The sequence below is a fragment of the Psammomys obesus genome, unplaced genomic scaffold, assembly GCF_907164565.1.
Source record: "Psammomys obesus unplaced genomic scaffold, mPsaObe1.curated_primary_1811, whole genome shotgun sequence".
Taxonomy (NCBI): Eukaryota; Metazoa; Chordata; class Mammalia; order Rodentia; family Muridae; genus Psammomys; species Psammomys obesus.
In genome coordinates, this window is record NW_026596117.1 from 13,094,691 (window position 1) to 13,108,804 (window position 14,114).

The following is a 14,114-nucleotide window of genomic DNA, read 5'->3' on the forward strand; positions in this document are numbered from 1 at the left end:
CACACACACACACACACACACACACACACACAGAGTGGGACAGAAAATACCATAAGATATACACAAATAACAGGAATCTACATGTTCACTGAACTACTCTTGCATTTTCTCCTGAACCTGTTAATTTTTTTTTTTTTTAATAAAACAGGCTAAGAGAAAACATAAGGAGGTTAAAAAAAAAAAAAGTGCTCTAAAGCTACCCTAAAATGGGTTAGGCAGAGAAACCAAGGGGACAAATAAGCCACCAATCCGTTCTGAAACCAAACACAAATATCTGTTTATTTATGGGATATCATTTTACATTAATTCCATTAAAACCTAAACCAGTTTGCTGTGCTCAGTTAGGTGGCATAACAGTATTTTAGCTAAGCTGGGAGTCACAGGACCTGCACACTTTTATGAATGTAATGCAAATACTGAGGACACAAGGCATTCACAGTTATAGGCTGGCGACTGTTCATTTCACAGCAACGCCCAATAGAAATTATTTTATGAACAAAGCGACCCACATTTTGGTCTCATTTACAGATACACAACATTTCAGTTGGTCAATGAATTCTATACAATTTTATACAACATATGAAAGGATAAAGGATAAGGCTTACAGAGGTATTTTAGCAGTTGTAAAAATAAAAACCAAGGGCATAAACTAAACTCTTAAAGCTTTCTGTATGAACTTCAAAAGTATGGTTAGGATGACGACTCAGAGGCAACAGAAATCTGTTAAAACAGAATCTAGAGGTTCGTCTAATTAGACTTATAAATACTGAACTCAGAGTTCATGCTTCAAAAGAGGCGTGCCTAAGGCTACCATGGGTATCTGGCAAATGTTGCCAGATAACTTCTACCTAGTGCAGTGTAAACGCCTACGAGTTGCGCTCCCCAACAGGAGGAGAGGGCGTTGAAAATGCATGGAAACGAGGAGAGGAAGGGTGGATGTAGCTCAGGTGTGGGAGAACCGAAGGCGCCCTGATGTCTTCCAGCGATGGCCGTAAGTGCTCTTGGTGATCGTTCAACTTCCGTAACTTGGCAATTCTTCAAGAAAAGGTGTCTTGGTACTTGGTATTATGACTCCCCTTAAAAGCAGCTCCGTAAAAATGAGAAGACCAAGGGCAAGCAGCAGTCACAGCGGTTCGTTTCTTGAGGCAGTTTAGAGATTATTTGGAGTTTTAAATGTTGATTTTCCCCTCCGGAATGCTGACTTCCACACTCTACACCATGGTGATTTTACTTGATTCTCTATCATCAAAATGTTCACTGTGGATGAAATGAAATTCCTCACCCTGCTAACAATCTTTACTCGCAGATTCACTGTGCTTAGTGTTTAAAATGTTCTCCAGGCTCTCAAACAACATTTAAAAGAATTCCATCTATGATTCCTCTTTGCACTGAGGCGATCGACAGCTGATCCAACTCAAGAACAGTCACCCTGAGAGAGGGATACTTTAACCTTGGGCATACGTGACAAGGTTACGGAGCTGAGCCTGCCTTTAGCCAGTCCCCACTGTCACGCACCTGTATGCACTGGAACTCCATTTATACAGCTGTCTCCATAGCCGTGGATTTCCAGAAAGTTTACATCGTGTTCAGACAGTAATTTGTAAGTCAAACTACAGGCAAAGGATGAGTAAGTGTGCTAAAGCAACATTGAGTGGTTGGTTTTTAAACTTCCGGTTTATTTCACAGCAAACCAAATCTCATTATTTGGTAGGAAAAGGCAAGTAGCTGCATTCTACCACATCATGATTTTGTAGATGCACGCACACAATATATACACACAAAATTTCTGTCTTTGGTGGTTCAGTCAGGAAAAGAAATAATATGACAATTGCAATACTTTGAAAAGAAACTGTAAAACAGCGGTCAAGGGTAGCATTGTCTGTGTGCTTCGCTCATTTAGTGCCATTTAAAGGTTCACATTTGATGTAGAAGATTTTATTTTATTATTATTATTTTTTTTTGGCCGATAATCTCAACATCTTCCAGTCATTACCTGTCTAGGCAGGCACAGATCTAACCCCATGACACTATTCACCCAGCTATCTTATACATGTTTTCACAAGCTACAGGAACTGAGTGATTCATAGCACCAAATAGTCGGGAAAACCTGTCATCTACACACTTCCTCAAGAGGGGCAAGGCAAACAAATAAAAATCTTAAGAAATAAGACATAAAATACAAACCCAGAAACACCATTGTGTTTGCTCTGGTTCTCTCACCCGCTCAATGGCTATTACCCTTCTGTACATGTGACTCAGGGAATGACAAGCGGCCCCTCTGGGAAAGGTCCCAGTGTGAACAGGGTTAGCTCAATGCTGGTGGTTTCGAGTCCACTGCCTGCAATGGACATGTTGCCAGGAAAAGCCTAGCACAGAAGAAACAAAGACAGAAAAACAAAACACCTCTCACTTGTGGTCTTTAAAAAAAAAAAAAAAACTAAACTAAACAAACAAACAAACAAACAAAAACCTTGGGAGATTGCAGACACCATGAAAGAGTAACTAAAAACTCAAGCCACAGCCGGAAGTGCTTCGCAGTTGTACGGCCAGCAGACCAGCAGGCTCATGGGTGGCAGAGGACAGTGTACTGACGGTGGCACAGACAGCGTCAGCAGCCCCAACACTGCCGGAGGGCCACGAAGGGGGCGAACAGAGAAAGGTTTATGGAAACTTAAGCTTCAATTTAAAATCAGGAGCGATTTTAATTTGTTCACTTGTACCGACGGTCAAGCTACCAACAGTGTTAGCACTGAAAGAAAAAAAGGGGTGGGGGGGGGGCCTATAAACCTGTACCTTTGTGTTTGAAGTGCTTTGTAGCAGGTAATGTGTCTGCGTGCTCCAATAATTCTAACGTTTGTCACTTTAAAACACCAAAGCTGACAAGGAAACCAAGCCTTACTTGGCTTTTGCCACTGTAAGCTGCGGCTCCTACTTCTTCCAGAAGTTAGCCTCCTAAGCCACTGGTGAGGTTAATCCTGGCAATATTTGCGCATGGAAACCCTTATGTTTTCTGAAATGCTACATTTGAGACCAAATAAAAAAGTGTAACTAGTTCATTTGAAAAAAAAATAATAATAAAGGGGGGGACTAGAAATATGCCACAAAATTATTTTTACAATACATTTTTGCAGAAATAATCTCTAGGTGAAGCTTTTCATTTTATACACATATACAAAATTTAAACAGCAATATACACATAGTCACAGTGAGGACGTTGGTGGATTCACCATCTGTAGTGTGAAAACAAACTGCAGAGTAGCCTCCAAGAGAACAATGCTACACAGCAAGCAGAGCGGCCCATTCAACAGCAAACACCAAGACACCCCTCCGAGAGGGAGACAGTGCAAGAAAAGCAGCATGCGCTTCGGTACAAACAGCAGTTTATGGCTAATGGGTGACATAACCTTGGTAACAGTGACTCTCTCGCTGCTATGCACGAGCTCCTAGGACATCTGCTTGTCCTTATACCATTCCACAAATTCATCCAACAAAACTGGCCCTGGGGAGACAGAGAGAATAGAGTGTGAGGACCAGAGATGCTGTGGAGGCGGAGCACTCGGCTGGCGTGCACAGGGCCCTAGGTTCAACTGGAAGGAAAGGAGTGGGAAGGGCGAGGGAGGGCGGCAGGCAGGACATGGAGAAAGAGGGGAGGGGACCGTGAAAGAGAAAACACAGCTTGGAGGCTCTTCCCGGGGAGGAAGATGTGCGGTGTACCAGGTCTGGGGGGAAGGAGCATCACGAGGTACCCGGTACTCACATGCTCCGTCTTCGTCATAGTTACTGAGGTCGAGGCTAATTGTTCTGCTGAACTCTAGCACATTGCACCACTGGTCTTTGTTTATCACTTTATATTTTGATTGCTGATGGGGGGGGGGGAAAGTAATACGGTTAGTGACACAAAACGAACAAGTGGGATAGTTTCCGTTAATGTACGAACCAACTTAAGAAAGTTCACGTAGGGTTAACACAACTGAAGCACCAGTCTAGGAAGATGGTAGGAGAGAGTAAGAGCAGAATTTAGAATGACACTTTTCATAACAGTATCATTTTGTGGACACACCTAAAACCAGTGGTAGTGCCCTCTTCACACCAATGCCGCAGAGATTAAGTGAGAGAGTGTACACAAAGCCCTTCACCCAGAACTTGGCACAAAGCAAGCTAAATGAGGAGTGGGTCCAGTTCACTGCCTGCTCACTGCCACGCTGCTGGCTTGGAGCACTTGCTAGGAACTATGTAAATGCTGCCAGTGGCCAGAGCTGGGAGCTCTCGCCATGACCCCCTCAGAGAGGAAACTGGAATAACCATGAAGTGGTTGCTCTATTGGTCTCAAAAAAGAAATCTGCTGTAGGGAGATTAATGTGATACCCTAGAGATTTAAAAGCAAAACCCAGAGCTAACATTTCAGAGATCCTTACGGCAATATAAATAAGTAAATAAGGAAAAACTACAACCAGTAAAATCATGTGAGTTTTTTAAAGTAAAGAGTCAAGCCCTTGGTTTTGAGGATGCGGGCAAAGGAGGGGCTGGGATGGAAGGAAGGGTGGCCACCTCCTTCTAAAAGGAAAAATAAAAACTTACGTAAGGGCAAAGCACAGACTTGCACTCCTGAAGCATGAAAGCAAAAACCAGTCTCAGAAGAGCTTAAGTATCTGGGACTGAGTAAGGTCAGATTTACTCACAGCTCCATCTTTTAGCCAAAGGACGCCTCACCTAGAGGTCCAAATCCTACTAAGCCCACTGGGCACAAGAACTCACTTCTCCTTTTCCTTCGGAGGGCTTATCTCATGGGACTGCCGGAAGCTAGAATGGACCATATGTGGAGCAGAACACTTGTATTGTTACAAGTGGATTCTAGTAACAGTGCTCAGAGAATTATATTGTAATTGTAAAAAAAAAAAAAAAAAAAAAAAAGTAATTTTTCTGGACCACTACATAAAGCGAGTAAGAAAAAATATTTTAAGGGGGAGTTGGAATTGGGCAAGGCACAGGATTTTCTCCAAGGTCCCACACTCACCCTTGAAAGCAAAGGCCATGTTTCAAAGGGCGTGAGTAGGAGGCGGGTAATGCACACGGCACCTGTGAGAGCCCACGCAGCACACGCCTCTGCTTGCTTCGGGTTCTTCAAAAGGACATCTCAACAAAACCCACCGGGGCTCAAAATTTCTCCTCACCGAGAGAGCAAACAGCAATGATGCCACTAAATGTTGTTTCTGACTTTAGGCTGAGCACATTTAAACTAAAGAAGATACTGACTGCTGCTGTACCTAATCCAGGGCTCATGGCTGTCCAACTGCTCCAACAAGCACTTGGAGACCAAAGGAAAGAGTAGATTACAAACTAGCTTTAGTGAGAGGTCACTGTTTAATGTCGGCTTAAAACTGGAAATTCATCTGGAGGAACCCTGACCTATCGTTAGAAAGAGCTGGGACTCTAACACCAGCGGAGTCTATATGGGGCCGAGAGGAGAGAGGAAGTGCGACCTTTCAGACGCACACAACTTGACATGAATACACGGATGCACTCAACCAGGGAACCATAATTCCTATTAGCAAAGGCTACAGCGAATAAAAAAAAAAATCACACGAAACGGTTAGATGAAGTATGAGGTAGTTCTAAGCAAGCAAACGTAACATTTCATAAAGTAATTTGGTACCTCTAAGAATTGGTGAAAAACTGGAAAAAGGGGCCAGATTTTTCCTAGTAACAGTCCCAACATGCACTTGGCAGTGTTTATGTCTAGGCTGCGCTGGTCCTTTTCCTGTTTAACAAATAAAAACAAGGGTAAGCCAGATGCTTCTAAATCACAAACTCTAATAATCCAAACATGTACTTCACTTCAGCAAGAAATCAGTAAACAAACAGCTCATTTATTACACACCATAAGACCCTGAAAGGGACTAAGGAAATGGTAGCCAAATACAAGGGAAAGCCTGACATCTGAGTGTCACATATAAACTTATCCATGTGACTAACTTTACCCGAATGCCAAATCTATCTATCATGAAGTAGTATCCACATTCATTTCCCGGGGGGAAAAAAACCACAGCCTGCTTGCTTTACATTATGATAATTACCAGAGTTATAACTGCTGACCGGAAAGCCCCCAGCGGAACTCAGTGGAGTACAAGCGTTTTGCTTTCGAGTACTTAGAATTAGGTTTCCTCAGAGACTCCTTTTTCCAAAAGCTTTACTTCATGTGGCAAATATTTTTCTCCTACCTAAATATACTGGACTAAACTCAGCTCCCCGGATGGGTTGGGGCCCTGGAGCGTCTCTTCCTGTCAGGAGACATGCTCATCCCCCTGCTCTGGGGAAGCAGGGTCTCTGTCTCCTTATGTCTCCTCACCTGGCCTGTTTTAGATCTGACTCCTAGACAGTACCTCGTGACCATGGGAAACTAGAAAACAGAACGTATGTACTCGGAGTAGGCTTAATCCACTTTTATTTGTAGTTAGGGATTTTATTTACCATTCACTCAACTTTTCTTACTCATTTCCATTCCAAACCTTAAGCAGGCAGTTCTGGCAGGGGAAAAAAATGCGTTCTTGAACACATCTAAAGCTCTCCTTCATGTGGATCACCAACTAGAGTGGAAATCCACAACAGGACTTTTCTACAAAAGGGGCGAGGTGCTTGGCTCTCGGCTGGAGCAACACACCAGTGTTCCCCACACTGCAGTGGAACGCTGCAACCACTCTCGGCCACACACACCTTCTGCCTTGAGCAGCAAGGCGCTGTTGAGCACACAGTGGGTTTTTTACCCGAGCACTGATCTTCAGCTGATGTAAATCGTAAATCGATACAGCAATGAGGCTCACTTAGCAAGTTAACAGGGGTAAAGGCAGCACAGCAAGTTGCCACTGAAGAAAAACATACAAGATGGCTTCCGGTCATCCTTGTTGAGGATGACAGCTGTTTATAAATAGGCCAGGTCAAAGGGCACGGCACCACGGCTCCCATTAAAGGCTGCATCCTCCACGGGAAGCCTGGAGATGCACATTTCTTTGCACCTGGGGAGGGAGGTGCAAACAGGTCCTTTCTACAGTGTTCTCTGGCTCTCCTTTGGCCAGCAAATGATCCCATCCTGTCTTGGCAGCGTTAACTCTGCCAGGCAGGAGGACAGAAGAGATGTGATCTAAAGACTGACAGTCTTTTGACAGCCCTGCATGCTGTATTGTCTCTCTGCTTTTGTGATGGCCTGGGAAGGCGAATGTAAAACAGCACTTAACCTGAAGAGCGGGTGTGACAGACAGCAACAGTGCGTCACACCATGAAGCAAGCCACAAGAAAAATACGGAAAAATATGAGAAACACATATGGGACCCCAAGATCTGGCCAAAGTCCATTTAACAAGAGTGTGTTCTGCACCCTAAAGACTTTCCTTTCACTGAGTTTATAACCGGTCGTCGGTCCCCACAGCTCTTGTCATCCGTAGCCTCGTCATTTTGGACATGTACAACAGTGACAGAAATAAAAAAAGGAACAAGAGACCTGCACAGAGTGTGCAGCATGGCAATCGTCTGCCAAACTGATGGTCCGTGCTGGAACACGGAGGGGACGAGGCGTGGGACTCACAGAGGAATGTTCAACAGCGCCCGTCCCCTCCTGCTGTGCAGTGGCCAACCACTAACACCTCCTTCTGCCCGGTGGACAAGACAGGCATTTACGGACGCACATGCCGCCTGAACAGGGGCATCGCACCGACAACCGGCAGTGCAAACTGTGGCCTTGTGGCCACATGCAATGACCAAAGCGGCAGACATCCGAAAGCCCTGGGAATGCGATGGCGGAGAGGGCCCACAGCAAGTGCCTTCTCATGCGCTGGAACAGAGACGCTCCAGGGTCCCCTGACCGCAGGGGTTCCCGCAGCCGTGCTCTGTGACAGGGCTCCTGCTTCAAGCGGAGGGCTTCTTCCGGGTGCCACCTTCCAAATTCAAGGAGCACAGCAGAGACAACCAAAGAGCTCTTTGTAAGAAATTACAGCGTACAGTAACTCCTGGTACGAGGGCTACTGCTCCCGGGACTTGGAGAAGCACAGAGAAACAAGCAGGTCGGAATGGAAGCTCAAGTGCAGCCAGATGCCATCTCAGAAAGCTCAAGGGAACGAACGGAGGGAAAATGGTGTCAACTGGGAGGACGCTACACGGTACATAAGGAACTTACATCAAGGGGGAAACGCGTATGCAGAAAACACTAAGAAAATTTCAGTTACGTAAGAGAGCTGTTGCAGACTTGGTGGTTTTTACTCCCCGATTTTCTCCTGGTAAGACCCCAGAGGACAGCGACAAAATCAAGACAGGGAAGGCAGCATGGCTCTGTGGGAAGGGCTGGCAGAGCAGAGGCTCTCGGTGCCCTGCCTGGCTGGCCCTATTGCATCACCTAGTTGCTGACAAGGCGAGACCAGATGACCCCTGAAGTGTCACGATTGTATGACATCTACAAAGCTACAGAGAAGGAGAATCAGAGGGAAGCAATGCCAAAGCTTACAGCGGAATTCACTTCTGAGGGCGGCACGTCCTTACTTTTATTCTTAAGCGTGTTATGTCGATCAGAGTTTGCCTACGTGTACACGCACCACATACTAAAACAAACTAATATGCGCCTCCCGTGTGTGAGCGCCTCTGTTGGCATCAGAACCTGGAGGACTGGAGGCACAGGCATTGTGAGCCACCGTGTGGGTGCTGGGACCCAAACCCAGGTCCTGAGGAAGAGCACGTGCTCTTAACCACTGAGTCACCCCCTCGGCACCATCAGCTGCCAGTGCTAACGGTGAGAGAAAGGATGACTCTCCCAGGACTACGATTTTGGTAGAGAGGTGTCAGAAGGGCCATTTTATCAGTGTCTAATACTGTATTGTAGCAGTGGTTCTCAGCCTTCCTAATGCTGCGACCCTTTAATGCAGTTCTCGTGGTGAACCCAACCATGACATTATTTCATTACTATCTCGTATCTGCAGTTTTGTTACTGTTATGAACTGTAATGTAGTATCTGTGTTTTCCAATGGTCTCAGGTGATCCCTATTAAAGAGCTGTTCGTTCCTTCAGATTGAGAACGACTATGTCATAGTCTCTTTTTGGTATATTAAAATATCACTCAGAATATTTAATGAATATAAACATTCTTGATTTACAATATTTAAGATATTATTAACACTATCAAGTGGTTGAATTTTCATTAAAACTGATCTGCTATGCTAATTATAACTTTTAATTTCTAGGAGCCATTTTTATAGCAGAAAAGAGAGAGAGAGAGAGAGAGAGAGAGAGGGTGGGGAGAGGTTTGGGTTCTACTTTCAACCAAAACCAAAGTCTCCTTTCACTTGGCAACAACTTTGGTTGTTTTCTGAAACTGGAAGCAGACTGGAAGTGCTTGCTCTTCCACCCTGACCACAGACTGTAATCTCTGGAAAGGAAACATGGGAAGCCCTACAGGATACCTTCAGCGCTGAGGTGGTTTCCAGGCCCCAGCAAAGGAAAGGGGAAAGTCAAGCACACAGCCCAAGGGTTTTTCTGAGTTAGAGAAAACAGGCTATCGGCTACAAAACAAAGGCCTGGAAGTTGCACGCTGTCTCCTTTTAGTCTTCGGCCATGTACTTCTTGGTGTGCGCACGCGTCTCCAGAGGGATGTACTGCAGCTGCTAAGCAGAGTTGACGGAGCACTGAAGAGGGCATGCATTTCTATGGCCAGCATATGAAGAACTCACGCTGGGCACAGAGAAGGCTCTGCCCTGACATGCCAGCCGTTCTGCTGGGCCAACAGCTGCTCTCGGGATCACCCTTTCAAAGCACACAACTGATTCCAAGTAGGAGAGGCAAAGCCAGTAATACAGAACTCACACCATGCTGCAAGGGCAGGACTAGAGCAATGATAAATCCCACAGCAAGGATCACAATCATGAGGCACCTGCCCAGCAGAACATGCAGAAATGAGGACGCTTGGAGACCCAGGTAAGGTTGGCAAGCTTTTCTATCTAATACGAATACTCTAGATGTTTGAGGAAGTACAAGCACACTGTCCTGACGAGGAAAATAGAAGGCATTAAAAAAAAAAAAAAAAGGAACTTCTGAGATGAAAAATAGTCTCTGCAAAGAAAGATGTTGACAGGAGATTAGAAAATGTGAATGAAAAGATTGAAAATGGAGGACACAGTGATATAACTTTAAAATGAGCAGAATGAGCTATCAGTGGCCTGTGGGACAGTATCAAGAAGTATAACAAACATTTTGTAGTTGAAGAGACAGAACACAAAAAAACATTTAAAGAGTACCGCCTAAAAGATTTCCCAGTTTAATATAAACTATGAACCCACAGATTCGAAAAGCTCAGCAAATCCCAATCAGAATAATAACCAGAAAAACTGGGAGCATCATAGTTTACTTGCTGGACAACAGTTAAAAGAGAAAAGCTATCTCAGTAAACAGACATTATGATCAGAGAATAAAGACGGGAATGCCATCAGACGCTACAGGGCTGGAGATGACAGAAAGACATCACTGGTGGTGGGGGCCGGGGTTAAAGTGCCATCCTCCAAGTCTTTACCCAGAAAAGCATCTCGCAAAATTGAAGGCAAGGCCAAAATCCTAGGGAGCAGCAGCAGCAGGAGGAGGAGGAGGAGGTCTGTCCCACAAGGACTGTTAAGGAAGCTTTGTTCGGCAAAAGGAAAATGGTATCAGAGATTGGTCTGCATAGGACAAAAGGACTCAGAAGTGGTATAAACTCGGGTACCTGCAACAGACATATTTGCCTGTTTAAAACAAAATGATAGTTTAAGACTCACAGAATAAAATCCACAAAGTACGGCAGGCGAAACGAGAGCGCATTGTTGTCAAAGTCTCACACATTAACACAAGTACAACACTGAAAACCATAAACCTTTGAAACACCAAGGCAAGGAAGGCCTGGGGTGAGCAGCAGAAATAATATAATAGAGATATGGGCAATAAAGCATGGCAGAACTGAGACTCACAAGAAACAGAAAACCCTACCTCAGTCCCAAAGAAGGCAGTGAAAAGAGGGCAAGCCGGGGTTGGAGAGATGGCTCAGTGGTTAAGAGCACTGGCTGCTCTTCCAGAGGACCTGGGTTCAATTCCTAGGACCCACAAAGCAGCTCACAACTGTCTGTAATTCCAGTACCAGACATACATGCAGGCAAAACACCAGTGCACATAAAATAAAAACAAATAAATCATTAAAAAAAAAGAAAAAAGGGAAAGGCATAATAAAAATGAATAAATCATTTTTTTAAAAAAAAAGAAAAACAGGCAATGTTCATTTCCCTTGACACACCGAGAGAAGTAGCAAGACAGGAGGCTAATGTTAGTACCAGTCACACCTGACACAGAGCCAGCATCTTTAAGACCCCTCACATGCCATCTCTATGCAGGCTATCTTCCAGAAATCCACTCCGAAACAACACCCACAGTTAAAGGAAGGGGAAGGGACCGACATGCTGGGTGGGCTGCTTTTCTCATAAAGTCATATCAGAATAAGGAACAGGTACTTCATAACGCAAAGCAGTCCGTTCATCCAGGACATAACAGTATGTCTACACCTAACATCAGAGCTTCGAAATAGGTGGAAGGAGAAAGACGGGGCGACGGAGTAAGTTACAACTGAGGAATCCAATAGTCCTCACCTGACAGAACCAACAGACAGCAGTGGGTGAGGAACTGAACACCATCAACCAAACTGACCCAACTAAGAGTCAGCAGACAACAGTGACACATGTGACAAACGTTATCAGAGCAGGACATGTTCAGGCCCATACACTAAACAGACTGAAGTTGTACTTCCTCTGACCAACAGACTTAAACTAGGTATCCACAAAAATTACCTGGGAAATCTTAAGTACCTACAAAATAATCAACATTATTTCCAAATAATGTGTCAAAAAGAAGCCCCAAGAGAGTGAGGCTGACATGGCAGGACTGTGGGTTGCTGGGCTATGTAGCATGAGCCTATCAAAACAGGACCTACAGTCTAACTGAATGCAAGTGAGAATGTAACTTTCCAAAACTTGTAGGATATAGCTAAGCAAAATAAAGGTTTATTAACAAATTCACCTTAATATATACCCAGGCAGAACTGAATGGCTTTGGCAATTAAATAATAAAATATAAGTACCTGTTATTCATTATTCTATAAAAAGAGATAATTCACCAGTCTCTGTTGAAACACCCCTTAAAAGCAAAGACCTCTGCTGAACACACAGAAAACTCACAGTCCTCAATCTACCAGGAGTATGAACAGCCTGTACTCAAACTCCAAGGTCACATCAAGCCGTTTCTGAGGCTGTGTAAGTGACTGTGGCATTAACTCTCCAGGACAGACTGACCCAGGAGGCTGCAAGTGGCTGGGCCCCCATGCCAGAGATGGACGGGAGTGTGGGAGTGCACACAGGGCTACAAAAAACGGCTCAGCATGCCCAGGAGCAGAAAACAAAGGCAGAGAGGTCAGGCACCAGGCTCATTACAGTGTAAGACCTACTGTCTATTAACAGACAACGTGACCAAGACCAGTTTCTCCACTTCCCTCTGGCCCACTCTGCTCCTGTATGAAGCGGACTGCGACCTTCTGGCTGCCGTGGGGGCAACTGCCACATCCACGCCAGGACGTGCACGCTAACGTTAGTGTGGTGAGAGGTACTGAAGGCTTCAAGAGGCCAGGGAGGGCTGAAGGAAGGCGCAGAGTCTCTGGTGATGTGGATGCCAGCTGAGTGTGGAAATAAGGCTGGCCAAAGAGGCAGGTTAGGGTAACAAGGGCCCCGGCTGACAAGCCTGCGGTGGAGTAGAGGCATTGAGAAAGAAACTCGAGGAGCTCCCGCAAGGAGGGCCACAGTGACTGACGCAGAATGGACGAAACCAGGAAGGAGCAAATGAGAGCCGGATCTAAGCACAGGGGCTAGCTAAGAGAATCTCACACCCAAGGAAGAAGCCAGACAGAGCTCATTTGGGCACAGAAAGTTAGGATATTACAAAAGAGACCTCTACCTGTACTGTAAAAATGGGGTGGGGAGAATTGTGCACTGAACCATTTAACCTAGAAACTAATATCTAGCCTCTACCTTCTACATGCAACTACATAAATGTCATTTCATCAACCGTTACGTGTGACTCTCATCCCTTCACTTCTAACATCAGTTAATTCCATGCACACTGTGACTCCTTGAGATTGCTATATCAGAACGACACGAATTAGGGCTCCACACAGCATCACTAATGTACCACTGTAGACACGCTATAATTCACCGTGGAATACTCAAAGAGTAAGCAGAAAAACATCAGCACAGAGAAGGTCAGAGTGAGGACTCTACTAAAAAAGTAAAAAAAAAAAAAAAAAAAAAAAAGATATATTTAAAAAGCTGACTAAGTTTGCTGACTAAAGTCTCGTCATCTGAGCCCAGCAAATACACAGACGCAGAGAAGACACTATTCTGGAATAAAGTATGAGTACAAGGGCTGAGGCCGGGTCTCCATGAACATACCACCGAGACCTTTGAAATTCTCTACCTGAGGTGACCAGGCTTTTATTCCTCCCCAGGAACACTGTCACAAACTTAAGATTTGAATCGCTAAAGCAACAAATGAGAAATTAGCCTTGGTTTGAATTCGTATTCTTTCCAAATAGATTAACAGCCTTCCAAGTGAAACTGGATTAGGTAAGATCAATATTCTAGTCCCTCGAGGGGCAAAGGTCAGTCGTGTGAGAGTGGAGAGCCTTTCCAAGTTTACCTGACGGTTTTAAGTATCATGTTCTCGCGGACAACTGAGTCCTAAGCTAGCTGGTCACAGGGGCTGGTTAATGGCAACCAACGAAGATTTTGGCTAACACACACATTTTCCCTGAGTCAGTTTCTCAAAGCATTAGAAACCGGCTCATGCCCTGGGAGTAACTTTTCAAGGTCCTTCCTGTGGTGTAAGACACAAATCTCCAGAGCAATAAAAGAGGGGAGGGGGGGAGGGGACGTCTGGAGAGGTTCCAGAGAACTCACCCGTGCGAAGTCAAACGCGTATCTGTAAATGAGCTTAAAGTTTGCTGTATCGTTTAATAATGATCTTAAGTAATCCAAAGTAGTTCTGAGTTTTTCTGTTGTATCACATCTAGGAAACAGAATA

The 14,114-nt window shown here is 44.8% G+C and overlaps 1 protein-coding gene across 8 annotated transcripts in view; it reads right to left on the reverse strand.

The window, feature by feature from the left end:
- Positions 1–252: 252 nt before the first annotated feature.
- The window catches only part of Dcun1d4 (defective in cullin neddylation 1 domain containing 4), a 66,783-nt gene continuing 52,921 nt past the window's right edge, over positions 253–14,114 (reverse strand). For all 8 annotated transcript variants that reach the window (XM_055629377.1, XM_055629373.1, XM_055629372.1 and 5 more), the window contains 4 exons: positions 13,991–14,099; positions 5,654–5,758; positions 3,758–3,860; positions 253–3,499 (listed from right to left, as the gene is read on the reverse strand). In XM_055629377.1, coding sequence (XP_055485352.1) covers positions 3,444–3,499; positions 3,758–3,860; positions 5,654–5,758; positions 13,991–14,099 — 373 coding nt within the window. In that variant the 3' untranslated portion in view covers positions 253–3,443. The remainder of the gene's footprint in view (positions 3,500–3,757; positions 3,861–5,653; positions 5,759–13,990; positions 14,100–14,114) is intronic.